The 21,828-nt window shown below is 37.5% G+C and overlaps 1 protein-coding gene across 4 annotated transcripts in view; it reads left to right on the forward strand.

Annotated features, from left to right (window-relative positions):
- Positions 1 to 21,828, forward strand: part of LOC107863691 (acetolactate synthase small subunit 1, chloroplastic) — a 40,270-nt gene that overhangs the window by 8,176 nt on the left and 10,266 nt on the right. For 3 of the 4 annotated variants that reach the window (XR_007053107.1, XM_016709751.2, XM_016709752.2), the window contains exons 7-9: positions 1,393 to 1,479; positions 9,206 to 9,310; positions 9,420 to 9,542. Coding sequence is in view for 3 of the 4 variants with exons in the window: in XM_016709751.2 (XP_016565237.1) it covers positions 1,393 to 1,479; positions 9,206 to 9,310; positions 9,420 to 9,542 (315 nt within the window). In the remaining variant the exon portion in view is untranslated. Of the gene's footprint in view, positions 1 to 1,392; positions 1,480 to 9,205; positions 9,311 to 9,419; positions 9,543 to 11,588; positions 17,783 to 21,828 lie in introns of those variants that run through there. The other variant, XM_016709753.2, reaches the window with a different exon arrangement.

Here is a 21,828-nt window from a genome sequence, read left to right on the forward strand (position 1 = left end):
ACATATTCAGATGGTCCAAATTTTTACTAGCTTGACCGACAGTTATAGTCCTTAAAATTAGCTCCCCTCTTCATGGAATTCCTCAGGTATATCATAAAAGGGAGTGATCCTAACTCTTCATCTGGGAGGATGCTATGGCACTAGATAGGATGCGTTCTCTATTGCTCCTACCAGTATGTTACAAACATTCCTGCAGCGAATATTCTTCTGAAAGAAATTAGAAGGCATCAACAAAGATACATACTTCAATAGTAGATCAAGGTGCAATATTTACGATAAGGAATTAGAAGATCAAAACAGAAGCAGCAATGAGAGATCAATCTACAATCACAGTCTTTCACAAAAACCATGAAATAGAGGACCGAGCACATTAAATTGCTAAATTTTGAAACTCGGCTCGACTCTGGTGTTGACATTCAAACAATTTAAAGGAAGCAGTATAAAAATGTATTTATCTTCTGATGAACATACACACCTAGGTGGATTAAGTTAGCTATGCTCAACGTAGCAGACAGACAGATAAAAAGAGAGAGAGAGGGAGGGAGAGTGAGTGAGAGAAGGTACAACTTTCGCATGATGACCAAGCTAAAGCACATGTCGTTTCTAGTTTAAGTCATATCTTGAAACCGAAAATGGAATTTTTGAGGACTATACACACACGTAGACGTAGAAAAATCTGTACTTAAGTTGGGGGAAAGAGCCCCACTACAGATATAAAGTCAAGGAAAGAGATGGTAAAAGAATTAGCAATAACCTAGAAAATGTACAAGACAATTTCTAAATGAAATTCACAGTTGTAGATGCAATGGGATGAAGAACATCCAAAAAAAAAAAAGAACCATGCTACGGAAAATGCCAAGTAAATAAATGGTAAAAGACAATCCCTAATGCAGAAGCAATTTACCACATCAGTTCGAATGATTTTCTGGATTTGCTCCTTCTTAGTCCCAGATTTTCCAGGCATCATGTCAACTTCATCATCAGACTCATCTAAATTGTAAATAGATCTTCGATCTGAATGCACACGAAGCCTCTCCACCAAGCTAGCCATTTTATTACTTTTTCATAAGTAAATTTTCTTGCATTAAAGTCCCTTTACCAGAAAGTATACAATATAGAATTGTCTAGAGAAAAGATCAAATTCCTAAAAATGCATCTTTTTAGATAATTATTACACATTGAAACAACTATGAGCATAACACAGTTAATCATTCACTAATTGAGCAGGGTCAATATGATCTTAAAACCTGGGATGGTGCATATAGTCAATGCACACCCTTCAATGTCTTTTGCGATTTATCATTTTTCCTATGGAAAAGGTCCTTCTCTTCCCTCTTTTCAACAGTAGCTTGAATTTCTCACCTTGGATGCACTTTTTTTTGCTAAATGAAGGGAGATGTTTATCCAGTCGAGACAGATGACAACTCTGAAATCAATCAAGTTCTTGATGCTCACTGGGGTGTTCTCAATGATGAAGATGTAAGAAATGGCTCACTATTCCTCAAAGGTGCCTTTGTTCCTTTCTTGATGAATTTTTTTACATATTAGTGAAGGTTTTGATATGTACATCCTTTTTTTTTAAATTGTTTTGTTTGTCCATACAATATTTCAAGGGATTTTTCCTGAGTTAATGGCGTTTGAGAATCATGCTAAACTCTAAATGTGTGTAAAATAACATGATTGTTTTCTATATAGTATATAACCTATAAAGGATATGAACCCAATTGTGCAATTTCCAGGAAAGGGGCTTTGTTGAATTTTTCTCAGAAAACCAAAGCAACATGCTTTTATATTTACATTTTCCTTGTATCTTATATGGCGGGCTTATCACTTTTGCTCTCGATAATAAAAGAACCAAAGGTAGAACTAGTTTGGATCTTTCATCTTTACCAACACCGAGATTAGGATAGACCTCAATAGCTTCTCTTCATTTCAACCATCTGAGTTTAATCTTGTGAGTAACACCTTCATCTAACATTCCATTCTCTTGAAATAACGAGCCTTGATATCTAAAATTGCTTGTATTTTGGCAATGCAATCCCGTCTAGACTCACATCAGCTTCTCTCTTCTCATGTTGACTGAACCTGCAACAATACATATATTCAGTCTTACTTTTTCTATCCTCAAACCTTTAATTTCTAAAGTGCTTCTCCATAGTTCAAACTTTTGGTAGACACCCTCGCTATTTTTCAATTAACGCAATATCATCAACAAATACCATATACCATGGAACCTCATCTTGTAGTTTGTTGGTTAGCTCATCCATAACTAGGGTAAGCAAGTAAGGGTTCAGTGCCGATCTCTACTATGAACCTACTATTATGGGAAATTGTTGTATGACTTTCCACTGAGTCACATTAGTGATGTTCAAACTTTTGGTAGACACCCTCGCTATTTTTCAATTAACGCAATATCATCAACAAATACCATATACCATGGAACCTCATCTTGTAGTTTGTTGGTTAGCTCATCCATAACTAGGGTAAGCAAGTAAGGGTTCAGTGCCGATCTCTACTATGAACCTACTATTATGGGAAATTGTTGTATGACTTTCCACTGAGTCACATTAGTGATGACTCCTTCATACATGTTCTTTATATGTATATATATAATTAATAGGAATTCCTTTCTTATCCATCACCCACCAAATAGCCTTGCATGGTACTCTATCATATGCTTTCTGTAGATAAATAAAAACTATGTATAGATCTTTCTTTTTTTGGCGATAGGTTTCCGTCAGGGTCGGGCCTTTGGTGAAGTAGCCCAAGCCCATGCTTTAGGCCTCCAATTTTGGGGGCCCCACTTTACATTTTTTTTTTTTTAAATTCCACATGTATTTTTATATGCTGTTGACTAAAAGTTTGAAAGAGTAAATGGGCCCCTTGTCAAATCAATTATTGCACAAGTTTCTCATCTTTTCTTGAAACGTTTCTTTCTTTAAATAAATGGTACAACTTGAAAAGGCAAATACACTTATGAAGGAATTGATTTGACTAGTTTTGAAAAAGGTAATATGGGAGGAAGAATAAAAATTAATTGCTACTTTCCTTTTTTATCTTCTCAATTAAAATTAGACCTTTCATTTTCCTTTTATTGGAAGATGTAAACAACGTACATATTCTTCCCTCTTTATTTACCTTCACCTTTTATTTTCTTTTAATTCTTATACTATCAAAACTTCAATTGTTCAAGAAATTTCTTTTCATAATATTATATTGATTCAATTTTTCTTGAATATCAAGATTGCTGATAGTTTATGAAGATTTGAGTTATTGTTTTTGGATCGTTATTAAATCAGGTTCTATTATTTTAGTTTTATTATTATTATTATTATTCTGTTAAATAATTGTGCCTGCACATATTGATATTTGGTAGACATATTTGTTATTTATTAATTTTTTTGAGTTTTTTAATTGTGTGGATTAGTAGATATAAATTACACATTTACTATTTATTAAAATTTAAATATGTCAACTAGAAAATATGAATCCAGTGCTTCGAAACTTGAAAAAAAAAAAAAAGAAGAATTGAAACTTTGGTAGAATCTCAAAAAGGAGCTCTACATAAATTTTTAATGTTCTCAAGATGAGCAACTTATTGATTCAGTTGAATTTGGTGATAGGAGTAATACTATTCAAAAAGAGGAGGAAATTAGTGAGAAATCTAATATAGATCCTCAAGAAAATCAAGAACTTAATGAATCAAATAATTGTATTCATAAAAATATATATGATCCTAGTCAATGGATCAATATCGATTCAAAATTGAGAGACTTACTAGTGGAAAAAGGACCAATTAGAATTAGTGATACAATTTTTCCAAATTATAAATTGTGAAGACATTTTTCTAATGTCCATTATTTTCAAATGGAGAAAGATATGAAAGAAAATGGTTAATTTATTCTAGAGATTTGGATAAAGTATTTTGTTTTTGTTGCAAGTTGTTTAATACAAATTCTAATATTAGTAATAGTAAACTAGCAAGTGAAGATAGTAAAGATTGGAGAAATCTTAGTACTAAGCTTAAAGCTCATGAGATATCAAACGAACATATTATTAATATGAGTGCATGGATTGACTTGGAAATAGGATTGAAGAAAATAAAAAAATTGATAAAGATGTTCAAGATCAAATCAATAGGGATAGAGAACACTGGAAAAATGTATTATCAAGAATTATTGCTGTAATAAAAACTCTCGGAAAAATAATTTGGCATTTAGGGGAAAAAATAAAAAGATTTATCAAGAGAATAATGGAATTTTCTTAAGTCTAATTGAAATGATTGCTGAATTTGATCCAATCATGCAAGAGCATATCCGGCGAATTAAACATGATGAAATTCACAATCATTACTTAGGACATAGTATACAAAATGAGTTAATAAATTTATTGGCGAGTGAAATTAAAAACAAAATTATTGAAAAAGTCATAGTGGCAAAGTATTTTTCAATTATACTTGATTGCACTCCGGATACTAGTCATCAAGAACAAATGTCTTTTAATTGCGAAGTGTGGATATTTTAGCAACTCCAATAAAAGTTACTGAGTATTTTTTAGAATTTCTGAAAGTGGATGATACAAGTGGTAAAGGCCTTTTTGAAGTTATTGTAGATGAAATTAAAAATGTTGGGCTTAACATTGATAATTTAAGAGGACAAGGATATGATAATGGGTCTAATATGAAGGGAAAAGATCAAGGAGTCCAAAAACAATTTTTAGATATATATCCTAGATCATTTTATACTCCATGTGGTTGTCATAATCTAAATTTAATACTTTGTGATGTTGCTAATTTTTGCACAAAAACTATTTCATTTTTTGTAGTACTACGCATATATACACTATTTTCTTCTTCTACTAAGCGATGGAAAGTTTTAAAAGATAGTGTACTTGGTCTATCTCTTAAATCATTGTCACAAACACGATGGGAAAGTCGCATTGGAAGTGTTAATAAGATTTCAAACTCCACAAATAAGAGATGCTTTACTGAAAGTAGCAGAAGTTAGCGAGGATCCAAAAACTAAAAGTGAAGCTAGTTGCTTAGCAACATATGAGCTTGAAAATTTTGAATTTTTATTGGGTATGACTATTTGGTGTGATAGTTTATTTGTAGTTAATTCAGTTAGCAAATCGTTGCAATCAAAAGATATGCATATTGATGTTGCTATAGATCAATTAAGGGGTTTAATTTTTTTTTTTTTTTAAATATAGAGAGCAAGGATTTGTAAGTGCTATGATTTTTGCTAAAGAAATTGCACTTGAGATGAATATAGAACTTGAATTTCGTACAAAATGTGTAATACATAGGAAAAAACAATTTGATGTAATAAAATCACAAAATCTCCCTGAAGAATCTTTTAGAGTTGATTAGTAGACCAAGCTATTGTTTCTCTTCAAGATAGATTTGAACAATTTGAAGCTTATGAAAATATTTTTGGGTTTCTATTTAGTGGTAAAAAATTGAGATCACTAGATGATGAGAATTTGAAAAAACATTGTCTTAATCTTGAATGTTCTTTAAAATATAATAATCATTCTGATATTGATGGTTTAGACTTATTTCCCGAGTTAAGTGTGTTAACGGAGATAGTAGATAGTACAAGTAGATGACTAGGGCTGGGCGTATTTTGGTTTAAACCGAAAAAATCGAAAAATCGAATCTAAATTTAATTTTCGTTTGGTTTTTTGGTTTTTCAGATTGGTTTCGGTTTTAAATTTTAGAAATTTGGTTAAACGGTTTGGTGTTTGGATTTTCAAAAAAAATAAAAAATTGGATAAACCGAAATTATATAAATAATATATTATAATTTTTATATATATTTTATTATATATGTAAATATACTAAAATATAATATAATCTGATATAACATATAAATATATAAATTATAATCATTTAGTAACCTTAAATCCTAATATATTGCTTTGCTTTAGCCCCTAACATTAACGTGAAGGCTGGAGCGGCGCTCAATTATCCTCAGTTCGTCAGTTCATTTGATGGCAGTCGTTGTCGAGTGCGGCCACTGTCGTCATGCCAACGACGATGACTCAATGAGGTCGATATTTATGGTTATTTCATGCGTGTTGAATTAATTATATTTGAGAATGAAAAATAGGTTTGAAAAGAAGATTATTTTTCTAGAAAAATCACCAATTTTAAATGCTCACTACTTTAATCGTTAAAACCGAAATAAAAATTCGAAATAACCGAACCGAATTTGTAAAAATCGAACCAAACCGAAATAATTTTGGTTTGATTATGGTTGTCATTTTCGTCAATCCGAATATCGAAAAACCGAATCGATATTCAACAATCAAACCGAATAAACCGAATGCCCACCCCTATAGATGACAATACTTTAATTGATATACTCAATCAAATAAAAAGACTTGATTCTTTTTCGAATGCTTATATTGCCTATAGAATAATGTTAACTGTTTCTGTAACAATTGCCTCAACGGAAAGAAGTTTTTCAAAATTAAAACTGATAAAATCCTACTTGAGATCAACAATGTCTCAAGAGATTGAGTGAATTAGCTATATTATCAATTGAAAAAGAATTATTAGAAGAAATTGATTATAAGACGATTATTCATAACTTCGCATCTCAAAAAGTTAGAAAAATAGATTTTAAATAAAAATTATATATTATATAATATTTTTTTTTTTTTAAAAATATTAAGGCCTCTCATTGAAGTTTGGCTTTAGGACCCCAATAGTGTTGAGCCGCCCCCGGTTTCCGTTAATCTTTTTAGCAAGAATATAGCACCCAATGTAGATCTTCCGAGCATAAATCCAAACTCGTTGCCATTCATTCTTCTTGTGTTCCTTAAAAAGTCTGATGTGTCACTCTTTCTTAGAGTTTCATTGTATGTCTCGTGACTTTAATTTCATGATAGTTTGCACAACTTCGAATGTCACCTTTGTTCTTATAAATCGAAATCAGGGTACTCTTTCTCCACTCATTGGGCACCTACCACTTCTTAGTATAGCATTGAGTTGCTTGGTGAGTCATTCTCTTACGACCTCTATAAGACTATTAATCAGGAGTCAGGACCACACATTTTTTAATCCTCATATTTTTCATGAAATCCTTTACCTCAGTCAGCTTAATTATACGGGTGTAAGCTAAAGTTTCTATTGTTCACAAACGTGTGGAGGCCTAAAATAATATTCTCTTGGTTCGAGTTAAGCAATTATCAAAATCCTATCTCAATCTCTCCTTGATCTTGTTATCTCCTGTCAACCCTTGTCGAGAATCAGCCTTAATACACTTCACTTGGTTTAAATCCTTATCCTTCTTCTCTCTTAGTTGTGCTAGTTTAAACATTTCTTTCTCTCCTTCTCGTGTCCCTAGCTTTTGATACTAGACATCTTAAAGCTTCCCTCGGGCTTTACTATAATTTCATTCTTAGAGCTCTTGTTTTCTTTAAGGATTCTTTGTTCTTTGCCTTCGGAAAGTTCCCCTAACACTCTTTTAGATTTAATAACTATTTGTACCTGGTCATTCTTCCACTATGATTAATGTGGTTGAGGTTCTAGACCTTTAGACACGCCCAACACGTTGTTACTTTCTAACACAACTCAACATTTTCTTTCATAGAATGTCTGCACCGCCCTCAAAGTTCCAAGCTCCCCTCTCCCTTATGTTCCTTGAAACAATAACTGCGCACCGCCCAATAGTGCCCACTACCTAGTTCGCGGTTGTTTTCTAGTCACACTTTTCTCAGTTACTCCTAAGCTTTAGATCTAAGACTATTAGCCTATGTTAGGTGGTCATTGCTTCTCCTGTATTAACGTTATGGTCCTTGCATATACTTCTGTTCTCATTTTCTTGTAAAGATAGATTCTGTTTGACTATGGTTGCCCATATTCTCATACATAACTTGGTGAGAATCTCTCTTCTTAACATGTGTGTTAGCTACCACTAAATCATAAGCTAAAGCAAATTCTAATATAGCCTTCACATCGTCATTCCTAGTACCATAACCATAACCACCATGGACTTATTGGCTATTAATATTCCTCCAATGAAGATTGTAAGCACAATATATGAAACTTGATCCGTCGCCTTTCTCACTCTCCTCCTAAGCTTTATGTCAAATACTATAGCCTATGTTGGGTGGTCATTGCTTCTCCTGGAAAAACCTTACAGTCCTTGCATACACTTCTATCTCGTCTTCTTGTAAGGATAAAATCTGTTTGACTATGGTTACCCCCACTCTTATGAGTAATAAGCCGAGAATGCAAATTCTAATGTAGTCTTCCCTTAGTTATTCCTAGTACCATAACAATAACCACCATGGACTTGTTTAATGTCGTCGTTATCTTTACCTACATGGCCATTTAGATCTCTCCCTATAAAGATTGTAAGCACAATAGATGAAACTTGATTTGTACCCTCTAGCAAAAGCCTAGTGCAAACTTGAATTTGTATTTGATTATTATAAAAAACTGCATCTTTGCCTCCTCAATTTCTCATTGAGAGGCTAGCGTTGGATGGTTTTAGGCGGGGTAGGGGTAGGCCGAAGAAGTACTGGGGTGAGGTGATTAGGCGGGACATGGAACAGTTACAGCTCACCGAGGACATGACCCTAGATAGGAAGGTCTGGAGGACGCGAATTACGCCAGAGGACTAGGGCCAGTTTGGGTCACTAGTGTAGGGAATTACTTGGTGGGGGTTTTATTCCTGTTATGATTCCGTGTTCCATGTTTCATTACGAATCTGTGTGCTTTCCTCTGCTCTCCTCTGTTTTATATTACTTATGGGTGCCGTATTTATGTTATGTAATCTGCTCCTGTGCTTTACTATGTGTTTGTGTGGTATCTCGTGCCTTGAGCTGGGGGTCTATCGGAAACAGCCTTTCTACTTCTTCAGAGGTAGAGGTATGGACTGCGTACATCTTACTCCCCCAGACCCCACTAGGTGGGAATACACTGGGTTTGTTGTTATTGTTTGCATTTTCTATTGAGTGTAGTTTTTGTCTCAGTTCTCTTTCTTGATATTTGCTTGAATAATTTCCATGGGGGAATGGCCATATATATGCTGCAATTCTAAGGATGTTCCAGATTGAGAACAGCTTTTGCTAGTCTTTTCATTCTTGAGTTCCGCGTCTTTCTGTTTTCCATGTCTTGACTGTTGGGTCTATTCATTTGAAAACTGCCTACAAATGATGTTCACTTTAGTCCTTGGCTTAATTCTTCCAGACAAGTGGGCTCCGCTCACACACTTTGTCAATGCTTGTGAATGACTCTCCTGGAGTTCTCAACATAGTCACCGGAGTTTTTGCTCGACGTGGCTATAACATCCAAGTAGGTTCAAATATTTGGGTTTCTCAAAAGAGAAGCTAAGTTTCCATATCCTTTTGACATCTCAATTTGACGTTCTTCATAATCCGTTGTTTTCAATTTTCCTCTCCAGAGTTTAGCTGTTGGACATGCTGAAGTTGAGGGGCTTTCTCGTATTACAACAGTTGTTCCTGGTACAGATGAGTCAGTTACTAAGTTGGTGCAGCAACTGTATAAGTTGGTTGATATTCATGAGGTATGTAGTCATCCATCAGAAATGCTGGCTCAACATCCAATCCGATGGATGATTTTGTACATTTTTCCAGTCAAAAAATTGCATTCACTTGTCAACTGTAGAATTTTCTTGAGAGGCTGGGAAGTGACATGTTGTAAGAATGGTGATTTTTTTGGTCACTTTTTCTGTAATTCACATTATCGCGACAGAACATGTTTAATATCACATAAAAACATTCTAAATCAAGGATGAACTTTATAGATGAGTATATTCTTCTGGCGAAGTACTACAATGTTTTCTCTTTTTCTTTTTCCTCTTTTGGTTGCACTTTTCAGAAGTTGTTCCTCAAGTATTGAACTGCTCCTAATTAATTAGTTGGGAACTTTTCAACTTGAGTAAATATATTAAAACCTGCCTAAACTATCACCATTTTCAGTGTATGATGCCTAAACTATTGGATGTTCCTGTTACGGTTGGACTTTAACTTCCTTTTGATTAAAACTCCCATGGCTGAAAATGTGGTAAAATATTTGGGATAACTTGCCGAGAGATGTGTGGGAGAGGAAAATAGTCTTAAAAAGGAATACACCTGGCACAAATGAGTTCAGGGGGGGGCTCTGCGAACACCCAATAGTTTATGCATGAAACTAATAAAATGATGGTAGTTTAGGGGGATTTTAACCTATTCACCTCAATTTTTTTCCACGTGTACTGCCCCATGGAATTCCTTGGAGGAGCTTTTGGAACATGACGTTTGCGTAGCATGTCATATTCCTTTTGGGGGGTGGGGTGGGATTTTAATATGAGTTCATAGTAGTTCGGGGGGTGGGGGGTTTGTGAACGGCCAATAGTTTAGGTACAGAACTTGCAAAATGATCAAAGTTTAGGAGGATTTAACTTATTCTCTCTTTCAACTTTGCATCCCAAGATATTAGCTAGTTCCTATTTTATGGGAGTACTACTAAAGAAAAGAAAGTTTCAATCCTCAAAGGATCCCCTTTTTATTCGGTAACAGTGGAGTGGCTCGTTTTCGTTTTATGAGAGACAACAAAAGATTCTGGTACATAGATTAGAAGATGGAAGCCAAGCGAGAAATAGTTAGGCTTCTGTTGTGATACGGAACAAACAAGGGAACACGAAATCACACCCCAAAACAGTCCACAAATCACAACAAATCGTGGACCAAATGGGGACCTCTCTCGGATTCACTATCTAGAACAAGAAAGAAGAGGATACAAGGTGTTAATACACCAAAACAGCCAGCCAACAACAAGTTTAGCAACACAAGATGAAGCTCCACAATATTACAATAGTAACAAGAACAAACGGGTTACATTAACAACACAAGAAGCCGAAACTAAAACAAGATACAAGATAGATAGTTAGACAGGTGTTGATGTAGTCTTAACAACCCAAGAGCATATTCCACTCTTGGACCTTTAAAACTTCACACAACAAACATCTAACTCTTACAATTGACACAAAAGAGGCGTCCACCACCCAAGCACCAACATATCAAGCAAAATGCAACACATAAGAGACTCCACCCTTATGTTATGCCCTAGTTTCAGTTGGACTTTCTCTCACTCTAAGAGAAGTATTCTTCAATAATAATGATCAACTGAAGAAATAAACCCTACAATGTTCTATTTATACTACATTACAATAATAGACAAAATGACAAAAGGGCTCTTTAGTGACTAGTCTTCAAAAATACTCAAAAGTGTCATGATCATGATCATACTTGTATCATGTTGCTCAAGGAAACATGACGAATTTGGAAGATTTATTTATAAGCATAGTGACTGGACAAGAAGAAAATAGTTAGACTGTTATATGCAGGGTGGAGTGACATTGCAGGAAGGTTAAGTTGTGCACTTGTTTGACTGTTGAGTTACTTACCTTGAGGACTAGGGATCAATTCCCACTTAATACATTTTGCTCTCAACCTTGTGGTTGTGGGTTTATTCAAAAAAAATGCAGGGTGGAGTGACATTGCATTTAAGATTGAGAACTTTATTAAAGAATACAAAGGAGCTTTTAATATCGAAAGATTCCTTTTTGCAGGTTTGGTCAGAACTAGTAAATGACAGATGAAGGAATCCGCTGAAGCTCGAATCAACACGTGCAAGCACAACTACCATATCTAGAGGAGCTGAAAATTTTGAGAATGGATTGCTGGGAAGGTGTGTGGTGGGCAGCTTCAGCTAAGATCTGGAAGAGAAATCAATGCTAGCAGATATCTGAGAGTGGTCTTTTAGTACTTGGAAGAATGCCTTTGGGATTAACATGTATGAGATGGGTGGCTGCCTTTGTCTATTCGAGTTTCCAAATAAATATATGGTGGCACACATCTTGCAGGGGAGTGGTGGTGGAAGCAAGTGAAGATTCATCTGGAATGGTGGTCACCAACTGCCGGTTGCTGCTTATCTAGTCAACGAAAAACTTCAACATTTATAAGATCTATGGGTATCCCACTCCATCTCTAGACGAAAAAAAAATCTTCAAAGCCAGCGGAGGATGGCTGGAAACAGATGGGGCGACCTCATTAAAAACCATCTAAAATGGAGAGAATAAAGACCCAGGGAGATGGAGAAGGAGCAATCTAATTGACGAACTGATGATTGATGGAGAGATCTGTGAAGACAAGGGAGAAATAAAAAATGAAATCTTGAGATTTTATCAAGCACTGTACAGGGAGGACGGACAGTGAAGGCCCAAAGCGTGCTTTGAAAATCTAAACAACCACTCAGGAAGAGAAAAACTAGCTAGAAAGAAACCTTGACGACGAAGGGGTAAACGCAGTCATCAACTCTTGTGCCCCAGACAAGAGTCAATGGCCTTCTATCTAAGTGCATGGGATTTCATCAAGGATGATGTTATGGGAGTTCTCAGCCACTTTCATTAGCATTGCCACATGGTCAAATCCAACAATGCCTCATTCATAGCTACAACAACAACAACAACATACCCAGTGTATTCCCACATTGGGGGCCTCCTTCATAGCTCTTATACCAAAAAGAAAGGTTGCATTGCACCTTAGAGACTTTCAGGCCCATAAGTCTCATAGGGAGTGTGTATAAGATCCTGGCCAAAATATTAGCTAAGAGGCTCAAAACAGTAATCTGGAAACTAGTGTCAGGGGAGTAAAATGCCTTCCTTAAGAATAGGCAGATCGTTGATTCTTCTTTAATTGCTAATGAAATGCTAGGTGGCAGACAAAAATAAGGAGTTCCTAGGACTTTATGCAAGCAGATGTAGAAAGCTTTTGATAAAGTTGGAACTACCTGCTAGATATGCTGAAGCAAATTGGTTTAGGTGAGAGATGAATCAAATGGATCAAATATCGTCTCTCTACTGTAAAATACTCCATTCTGGCGAACAGAGAACCAACCGTTTTTTTCTCCCCTTAAAAAGGAATTAGACAAAGGGATCTTCTTTCCCTTCTCTTATTCATTTTAGCCATAGAGGGGTTGAGCAAGATGTTCGACAAAGCCAAAGCAAATCAGATTGAGAGCTTCAAGGTGGAAAATGGCCCGCACTTCCATCTCCATCTCCATCTTCCACTGTCATGACCCAAAAACTAAGGGTCATGATAGCACTTGTTGCGTCAAGCCTTGACAAGTAAGCCTATCACCCAAACTGATATGAAAAGGGAACAACAACACCAAAACCCAAGGTAAGGCTTCTAGAGCGAAGCCGAACCACACATATACAATAATAGCGGAAAAATACATGACAAAGATACCATAAATCTCCCAAAATCCGGTGTCACCGTGTAAGAACCAAGTAAATACATCTCGAAGTCAAAATACACAATTGATAGTCCAAAAGGAACATAATCTGTTTCTGAATACGAAAGCAAGACATAAACTAAACAAGATGAGGTAGCAGATCAACTCTGAAAGCATAGACCGACCGCTACCTCGAAAAATACTCCAAACACCGCCCGAATCAACTACCGTGCGGCGCTCTCGTACTAGGATCTGCACCGAAAGTCCGTAGTAGGGAAGAATACGATCCACTTGTACTCAGTAGGTATCATAGGACTGAGCAAAGTAGAAAATAAAGTATATAGAATACACTCTTTTGGCACTTCACCTGCAATCGGAAAATGTCCCAACGGTAGCCCACACCGTCTCCACTGACAATTCTACAAATATACACCTATACCAAATACAAGTATGAGAAATAAGCACAAATAGATAGATATCAATTCAAGGACGAAATACAACATAGAATGTGCACAATGTATAAGAATGCCATGAAGATGATGATAATGATAATGATGATGTGATGCACGAAGTTGTCGCACAACCTCCGTATACACCTACAGACCTGTGCTCCCGAGGTAGGACCCATGGGGGGTTCGTCAACCGATATACAATCCAATAACCAATACCAATCTAATATCCATAACTTCTCTTCGGCACATACATCGACAGAGGGTTTTTATAGATGTCACATTTTCTGTCAGAAAAGCCAGTACGCCCCAGTGGTACCAATGTTTCATGAATGTATATAATATGAGGATGTAATGCTCACAACTAACCAGAATAAGAATTACCAAATCCAACAAATATACCAACCATGTGAGTCACAAATCCACTCAATAAGCCAACCATCCATGATCCTATATAGTCCATAAACCAATAAAGTAAGATATACAATAATATGCCATTTGATACCACATAAATACCAACTTGGACATCTTCCCACCAAGAAGAAGAACACCCAATACATAAATACCAGGCGAATAACATCATATAAGACTTGACACGGTCACATATAGTAAATAATGTCTTAAAACCATCAAATAACAATAACATAGGCCCCCACACGGGCACAAAACAATAATAAAGCCATTTTCATGATTAGTTTCCACAACCCATAATATGCTTTTATATCAGTATTAACTATCTAGCCCAGTCTGAAGAAAGTTAAGCCATAATCTTTCTCGAATGAAGAAAATCGGGTTCGACAGCCTTCAACACGTAGCTTTCCCCTCACGAACAGACTCAGGATCAACTAAAACATACAAATATAAAATCTATGCATCAAAAGTAAGCCAACGTCACCCATATTGCCCATTTTGGAGTTGGGGTCAAGATGGACCCTCAAAATGGATTTTCAAAAAGGAAGGATAAAATCAGAATTTTAGTTCAAAAATATACTACCCATGATTAACGGAATCCATAAAAGAAAACCTAAGTAAAAACAGATTGAAATTGGGGTTTAAATCGAAGAACTACTAGTTTAGGCCTTCCGGGCAAAAATCTCCAAATTTCACTTTTAAAAATGAGTTTTAACAAGCTTTAAATGACAAGAATCTAAGAAAATAATTGAAATAGTGATTTGGTGCTTACCCAAGCTTGAAAATGGAAGAAATCGCCCGAAAACTCAAACCCAAAGCTCCAAGAGTCAAAGATGGTGAAAAATCGAGAAAAAAAGGGTATTTAAACCACCCAGGCATTGCTTAAGCAAGCGACCAAGTGTCGCTTTCACGATACCCGTCTAGTTTGCCAATGTTGCATGAGTGACCCGGATGCTGCTTAAGCGGCAATCGTGTACGTGATGGGGGGACTCGCTTACGCGATACCACTTGCTGGCAGCCTGGTCGCTTAAGAGACCAGCTTGCTGCGATCGCGAGCTCCGCTTAAGCGACCAAAATGTCGCTTAAGCGGATGCACTAGCTGAGTAGTGCATCACCTGAAGACTTGGAAAATTTCAAGGCTCCGCGGACCACTCGGGATTCATCCGAAATTTCGAGAATGCAAACGGACTATGCTACCCTATCAAATTCGACACTCGAACTCAATGGCGATATCAGATTTTCGAAAAAACGTCATTTTTACCAAATTGACCTCTGAAATTCAATTTCACAACTTTCCGAATCGAGGGTCCAAATGAGATACAAAAGTTGTAAAACAACACTAACCATGTTACCAATCTAAAATCGACGTTGCGGATTTGCTAGCGCAGTACGTTTTGCCATCCGATGCACATAACAACAAATGTTGACCGAAGTTAACTATAAAGCCTTTTAACTACCAAAAACCACAAACTCGCACAAATCACATCGAAATGCATTTGGAACCGTGCCAATCATCCCCACACCCTACCCCAGAAATACCACAAAGCAACCACAGGGAGGGGTAAAATGATCAAATCATAGAGAAAAGAATAATTCACAAAGCTCACCAAAAATCAAGTCATTACACCTGCTTATAATATGCCGATGATACCCTAATCTTTTGTAGGGAAGAAACTCTCCAAGTTCTATATCTCAATCTAACTCTCATGTTATTTGAAGCTGTCTCTGCACTACGTATTAACATGATGAGGAGCAAGATCTACCCTGTGAATGAAGTCGCAGATTTGAATACCCTGGCAGGAATTTTGGGGTGTGACACAAGCTCTTTCCACTCTACTTATTTAGGTCTCCCTTTGGTTGCAAAGTACAAAGCACCTGAGATATGGAATTGAGTGGTGGAGAAGGTGGAGAGGAGACTGGCAAACTGGAACATGCAATATCTATCTGTGGGAGGAAGGCTGACCCTAATCAATAGTGTACTGGGACATCATACCTACCTACATCATGTCCCTCATCCCAATGCCATCTGAGGTGAAAGAACAACTAGATGGTCTAAGAAGGCATTCCTATGGGAAGGAAACAGTGAAGAGCATAAATTTCACCTTGTGAAATGGGATAAGGTCATACTGCCAAAGGAACAGGGAGGTCATGGTATTAGGGACCTTAGCAAACACAACGATAGCCTGTTTGAGGTGGTGGTGGAGGTACAACCAAGGAGACACATGCCTATGGAAGGAACTGGTGAATGCAAAATATGACAACTTGGTAGATTGGTGCACCCCAAATAGAATACAGCAACTCATGGTGTCGGCCGTTGGAATATCAACAATCTCCTGGATGATTTCTTCAAGGAAATATTCTCTAAGGTTGGAAATGGCTCCAAGGTCAAGTTCTGGAAAGACAAGTGGATGATCAATCAACCCCTCAAAGACTCTCACCACAGGATATTCCTTTTAACTATAGGAACTCCTTTGTAGCTGATAACACGGACGACAACACATGAGATATCCATCTAAGAAGAAATTTGCAAGATTGGGAATTGGAGGAACTCACTGATCTATACAGGTTACTGACAGATTACTCAATGAATCCTCAGCTACTTAAGTTGTGTGTGTGTGGATGGGGTGGGGGCTCAAAGACTGGCATCTTCACAGTGAAAACATGCTTCAATCACTTTAATGTAACAGATGGAGTGACAACACCTTGGCCTGAAAGCTGGTCCGGAATACCAAACTCCCCACCTAAGTTAAAGGTTTCCTTTGGACAACCCTTCATAATGCCATCTTAACCGAGGACAATCTAAGAAAGTGAGGCATTTCTGTGGTGAACAAGTATTCTATGTGCCAAAACAACTTAGTGACTATAAACCACTTGCTATTGCATTGCCCTATTGTTGCTGACCTTTGGACTATGTTTTTGACAATTTTTGGAATTAGCTGGAGCTGGACAGCCCACCTCAACCTAAAACAAGCAGTTGAAAGTTGGAGTTCATGGAAAGTGGACAAGACCATCAAAAAAGATCGGGTAGATGATCCCAGCTTGCATATGTTTGTGTTTATTGACAGAAAGGAACAAAAGATGTGTGGAAGAGACTTCAACTCCCAACTACTCTCTTAGATCTAAGTGTTTGTTGAATCTTTATAGTTGGAGCAACCTTTCCCCTTTAAATGATAATATCCCCCTTCTAAATTTTATCATTTCACCCTCTCAGTGGCTTAGCAGCCTTGAGCTTTTTGCTTTTGGTTCTTAACTCCCAGCTCTTAATTGGTTTTTGCAGTGTTTGGAGTAATGACTTTTGATTTGTAATCTTTCTTGCATCTCCTTGATGCTTTTTTGTTACAACAACTTATTTTATGCAAAAAAAAAAGGTATTTACAAGATGATCTCTAAGATCTTCATTAAAAGACTTGAGAAAGTTATACATAAATTGGTATATTCATAGCAGATGACATTCATAAAGGGAAGACAAGTTACATATGTTGTACTGATGGCTGATAGATGCATAGACTTTAGATAGAATGAAACACAATCAAGCATCATGTGCAAGTTACACATTGAGAAAACCTATGTCCATGTCAACTGAAAGTTTTTGTTGGGAATATTGCTTAAGAGGGGTTTGGAAGCAAATGGATGAAATTTCTCATAAGCACTGCAAAATTGTAGGAAATATAGGAAAGAATGCTTCAAATTGTAGGAAATATAGGAAAGAATGCTTCTGGAAGACCAGAGGGTGAACAATCCTTACGATACCAATCTGTGGAGATCCTAGAAACTTGTTGCTAGGTTTCTTGAGAAAAGCTGAGCTTCAATGCGTAGGAAGATATTTTTCTGGGAGGATAACTGGTTGGGTATGAAGCCTCAAACAGCTATATTCTGACATATATAACTTGAACCAACGACAGGGTCTATATTGAATGAAGTATGGTCCACACAAGGGTGGAACCTGACTTTTTGAATGCTGATGCATGATTTGGAAATGAACAGACTAACAAACCTTTTTAGCACCTTGTAAGAGTGCAAGGGACTGCAGGATGGCGAAGACACTCTCAAATAGTCATAGTAAAAAGTTTTACTCAGTTGACTCTACATACAAAGACATGAATCAAGAGGATCACAACTTAGTTATTTACCTTTGAAACTTACATGGAAAGTAAAGGTATCATACCAAGTGGCCGTTTCTTTTAACCTAAGTTGTGCGGACTCTTCACTTTCGATGCCGCACCCGTGTCAGATTCTTCAAAATACACTATTTTTGGCGAATCTGACACGCACACATGCACCCATTGATATTTTTGACGAGTTCGAGCAACATAGCTTTTAACTTGGTAACTTACCAAGTGGCAGTTTTTACTTGGTTGGTTTTGAGGGAAGTTATTCTTACTCAAGATAATTTAAGAAAAAAAGGATTTCAACTTTGTTCAAGATGTTATTTATGCGAACAAAATGTAGAGACACAATTAGCCATTTGTTTCTACGTTGCAAAATGACCAGCCAGTTCTGGGATTTGTTTATCACCCCTAGAGGTTGTAATGACCAAATCCGTTGTTACTTAGAAACGTCTCGACATTAGTACGGAGTCTGGGTATCATCGGGATTTCATTAGAAAAATTATGCAGGGCGACGTGGAGTAGAGTTTTGGATCACTAAATAGTGGGGGTGGGCCGACGTCATTCTGCTATAGTGGTATTTATTCTGCTATAGCTGTACCACTATAGTGGTAGGCAGACCGCTAGAGCGGTGTGACATCAGACAGAGTTTGCCATTAAGCGGGTTTACTTCCCCTTTATACCATTTGGTGAAATGACGTGGGGAGGCTCCAAAACCCGTAAGGGCTACCTCCCATGCTTTGGAACCTTTGAGAAGAGGAGAAAGCGGTGCGGATGGGTCCAAACCCATGTATTTTCGGTGATAACCATCCATACGGTTGGGAATTGCATTTGTTTGTCCTTCCTATAGTTGGTTGACATCCAGGTAAATTAAGGTTAAATTTGTAGCATTGACTCGGTTTAGAAAGCATGAATTTGTCCTATGTGGATAGGAGACTTCATGTCTAGGCCTTCGGGCATATAGATTGGATGGTAAAAACCGATTAAAAGGTGGGTAGTCTATATATTAGGTGCTGTTTATATGATTATTTCATGTTATGTTGCATGGGGCTATTTTGGGGTTTTCTTCTTGCAGTACATTTGTGTCATAGTAGGAAGGTGATTATCGAGTGTTAACTGAACTCTAAAGAACGGAATGATACTGGGTAAGGTGTGGGGGAAGGTATTTCCCGATTAACCTAGGGTGGTACTTTCGGTTCAAGTTTCTTAGGGTTAGTATGGGGAATGTGTCATGGCTAGGGCCCCAACAATAGCATAACTATGGTATTGTGGTTAATCCAACGTGTATTGTAAGTTCGTATTAACTACTTGTATGGCTGGTTAATGCATGTTGTTTGGTATTGGTCAATGAAATGCTTTACTTGCTTATTGAATGACCAGGTTATTCTAAATATGAGATGTTTCGGTATTTGGAATGCTCTCACGGAATATTAGTGAAACAAGGTTGTGTTTGGTATTTAATACATGGACGATAATTGTCCCCTACACGTCATGCATGTACGAGGGTTAGGTAAGTATATGGTCCCATGAGTGAATCGGGATTTCTGTTTATAGCTTGATTTGTGTGTACATATTGGGACTCTATGTGATTCGGGCATTGGTCATGCATTTCGAGATTCTTGCTGTTAGTGTAAGGTTGTTGATGAAGGGGAACCTTGGAGTAACTGGTAAAGTTGTTGCCATGTGACCAAGAGGTCACGGGTTCACGCCTTGAAAACAGCCTCCGACAGAAATGCAAGGTAAGGCTACATACACAATACACCCTTGTGGTGAGGCCGTTCCTCGGACACCGCGCATAGCGGTAGCTTAGTGCACCGGGCTGCCCCTTTTTAGTGTAAGGTTGTTGACATGGTTGTGGTTTAACTGCATAATTGTTTACCTGCATGGACTTGGCTTGATTTGATTTGACTTGGTGATAGCTTGTTGATTGTTAGCTGATCTTGATCTTTAGCTGCTGCTTGTTGCTATATGCTGAATGTATGTTCATTAGGGCATGAGTTGCTTTGGGACATGATAGTGTGAACCTTCCCAATTTAATTCTCTTAGGCATACATATTGGGTTACTCATGGTGGTGGAAGCCCATTGGGTTGGAGTCTGATTTGATAGTTCTAGGTTGACGAGATAGGGAAGGGAAAGGGTCGTATGTAGTTATGAGGTGAACTGGGTTTGGTGGTTCGGGTTAATAGGGCCGTGGAAAGAGGGTAGAGTAGTGTCTTGGGACCTATGATGAGGTTATAGAAGGGGTGGAAGGGAACCTTATGGGTTCAGGAATGAGTTCATCTATATGCATGTTCCTTGGATATTTATGTTATACTTGTGTAGTCTGATTCGGGTCAACCGATGAGGTTTACTAATATGTGTGGTTTGTACTGATGCTACACTTGCTATACCCTTTTCGGGGTATAGTCTTTAGCAGGGATTAGTGATGGTTTCATGACTCTGTGGTTCCAGTAGCTCCCACTTACTCTCGGTGCAAGTTGTGTCCTGGTTATTCTTTATTTTCTCGTAGTAGCTCTTGTACATGTCGATTAGATCCTAGGTTAGTTTCTGTAATGACCCTCTAGGTCATTTCCTCTATTTACGTGCATTTTTGGTGTTTTGAGCCTTTCCATAGCGGCTACAGGTCAATTTGTGACTTGTCGGAACTGTTGGTTCTATTATCAGACAGTCCCTTTTGATTCTAGGCTTATTTCCCTGTTATGGAGCTTTCGCTGTTAAGGAATTTGGTCTCTGGCCAAAACTCCTAGTAGACGACCTCAGATGAGAATTTCGCCAACGCCATCCATGCCGGAACGTTGATTTTAGATCGGGGGACCTTTGGTTCAGGTCCTAAGGCTTTCAAACTCGTTTTGGGTTATTGGGTGGATTTTGTGCAAATGAAACTAAAGGTGTGGGCCCCACATTTAGTCTAAACAATCTCGGATGAAAGTTTCAATGGTTTCATTGAGTCCAAAGTATCGAATTTTGTATGATAGCATAGTTTGTTTGAGCGCATGGGGTTCTGAACGAATCCCGAGCACCCGTTTGGAGTCCATTTTGGACTTAAAAAGTCCAATGCCTCAGGTTGATGGTGCAACCGCGTAAGTGACCATTTGACCGCTTAAGCAGTCGTCGCTTTAGCGACGTTGGACGCTTAAGCGATCAATGTCCGTTTCAGCGGACATCGGTTTAGTGTCCTAGGCACTGCTTTAGCGTTGCCCGTGCGTCCGTGCCAGACCGCTTAAGTGGTCAAGGAGCCGCTCTAGCGACTGGGTGACCGCTTAAGCGGCACTTGAGGATTGTTAATTCCCCTTTTTCACTCGAAATTCCCATTCATTTTCTGCACTATTTTCCATTATTTGAGAGCTTAAAGAGAGGGAAAGATTGGGGCATAATCTATTGAAGCTAAGATAAGTTAGCCTAAGACTCCTTGGTAAGTTCCTATTATTTTTTTGGTCAATTTTTATTCCATTTCATAGTAAATTCTTAGAAATTAGGTCTTTAAATTGAGAAAGGACATCACCCCCCCACCCCCCGAATTTGTCGCGAAAACTTTCTTTAGACCCTTAACTAATTGGGCAATTATTTACCCCCTTAACAACTTTCAAGTGAATTAATTTCACCCTC

Source organism: Capsicum annuum, chromosome 3 (genome assembly GCF_002878395.1).
Source record: "Capsicum annuum cultivar UCD-10X-F1 chromosome 3, UCD10Xv1.1, whole genome shotgun sequence".
Lineage (NCBI taxonomy): Eukaryota > Viridiplantae > Streptophyta > Magnoliopsida > Solanales > Solanaceae > Capsicum > Capsicum annuum.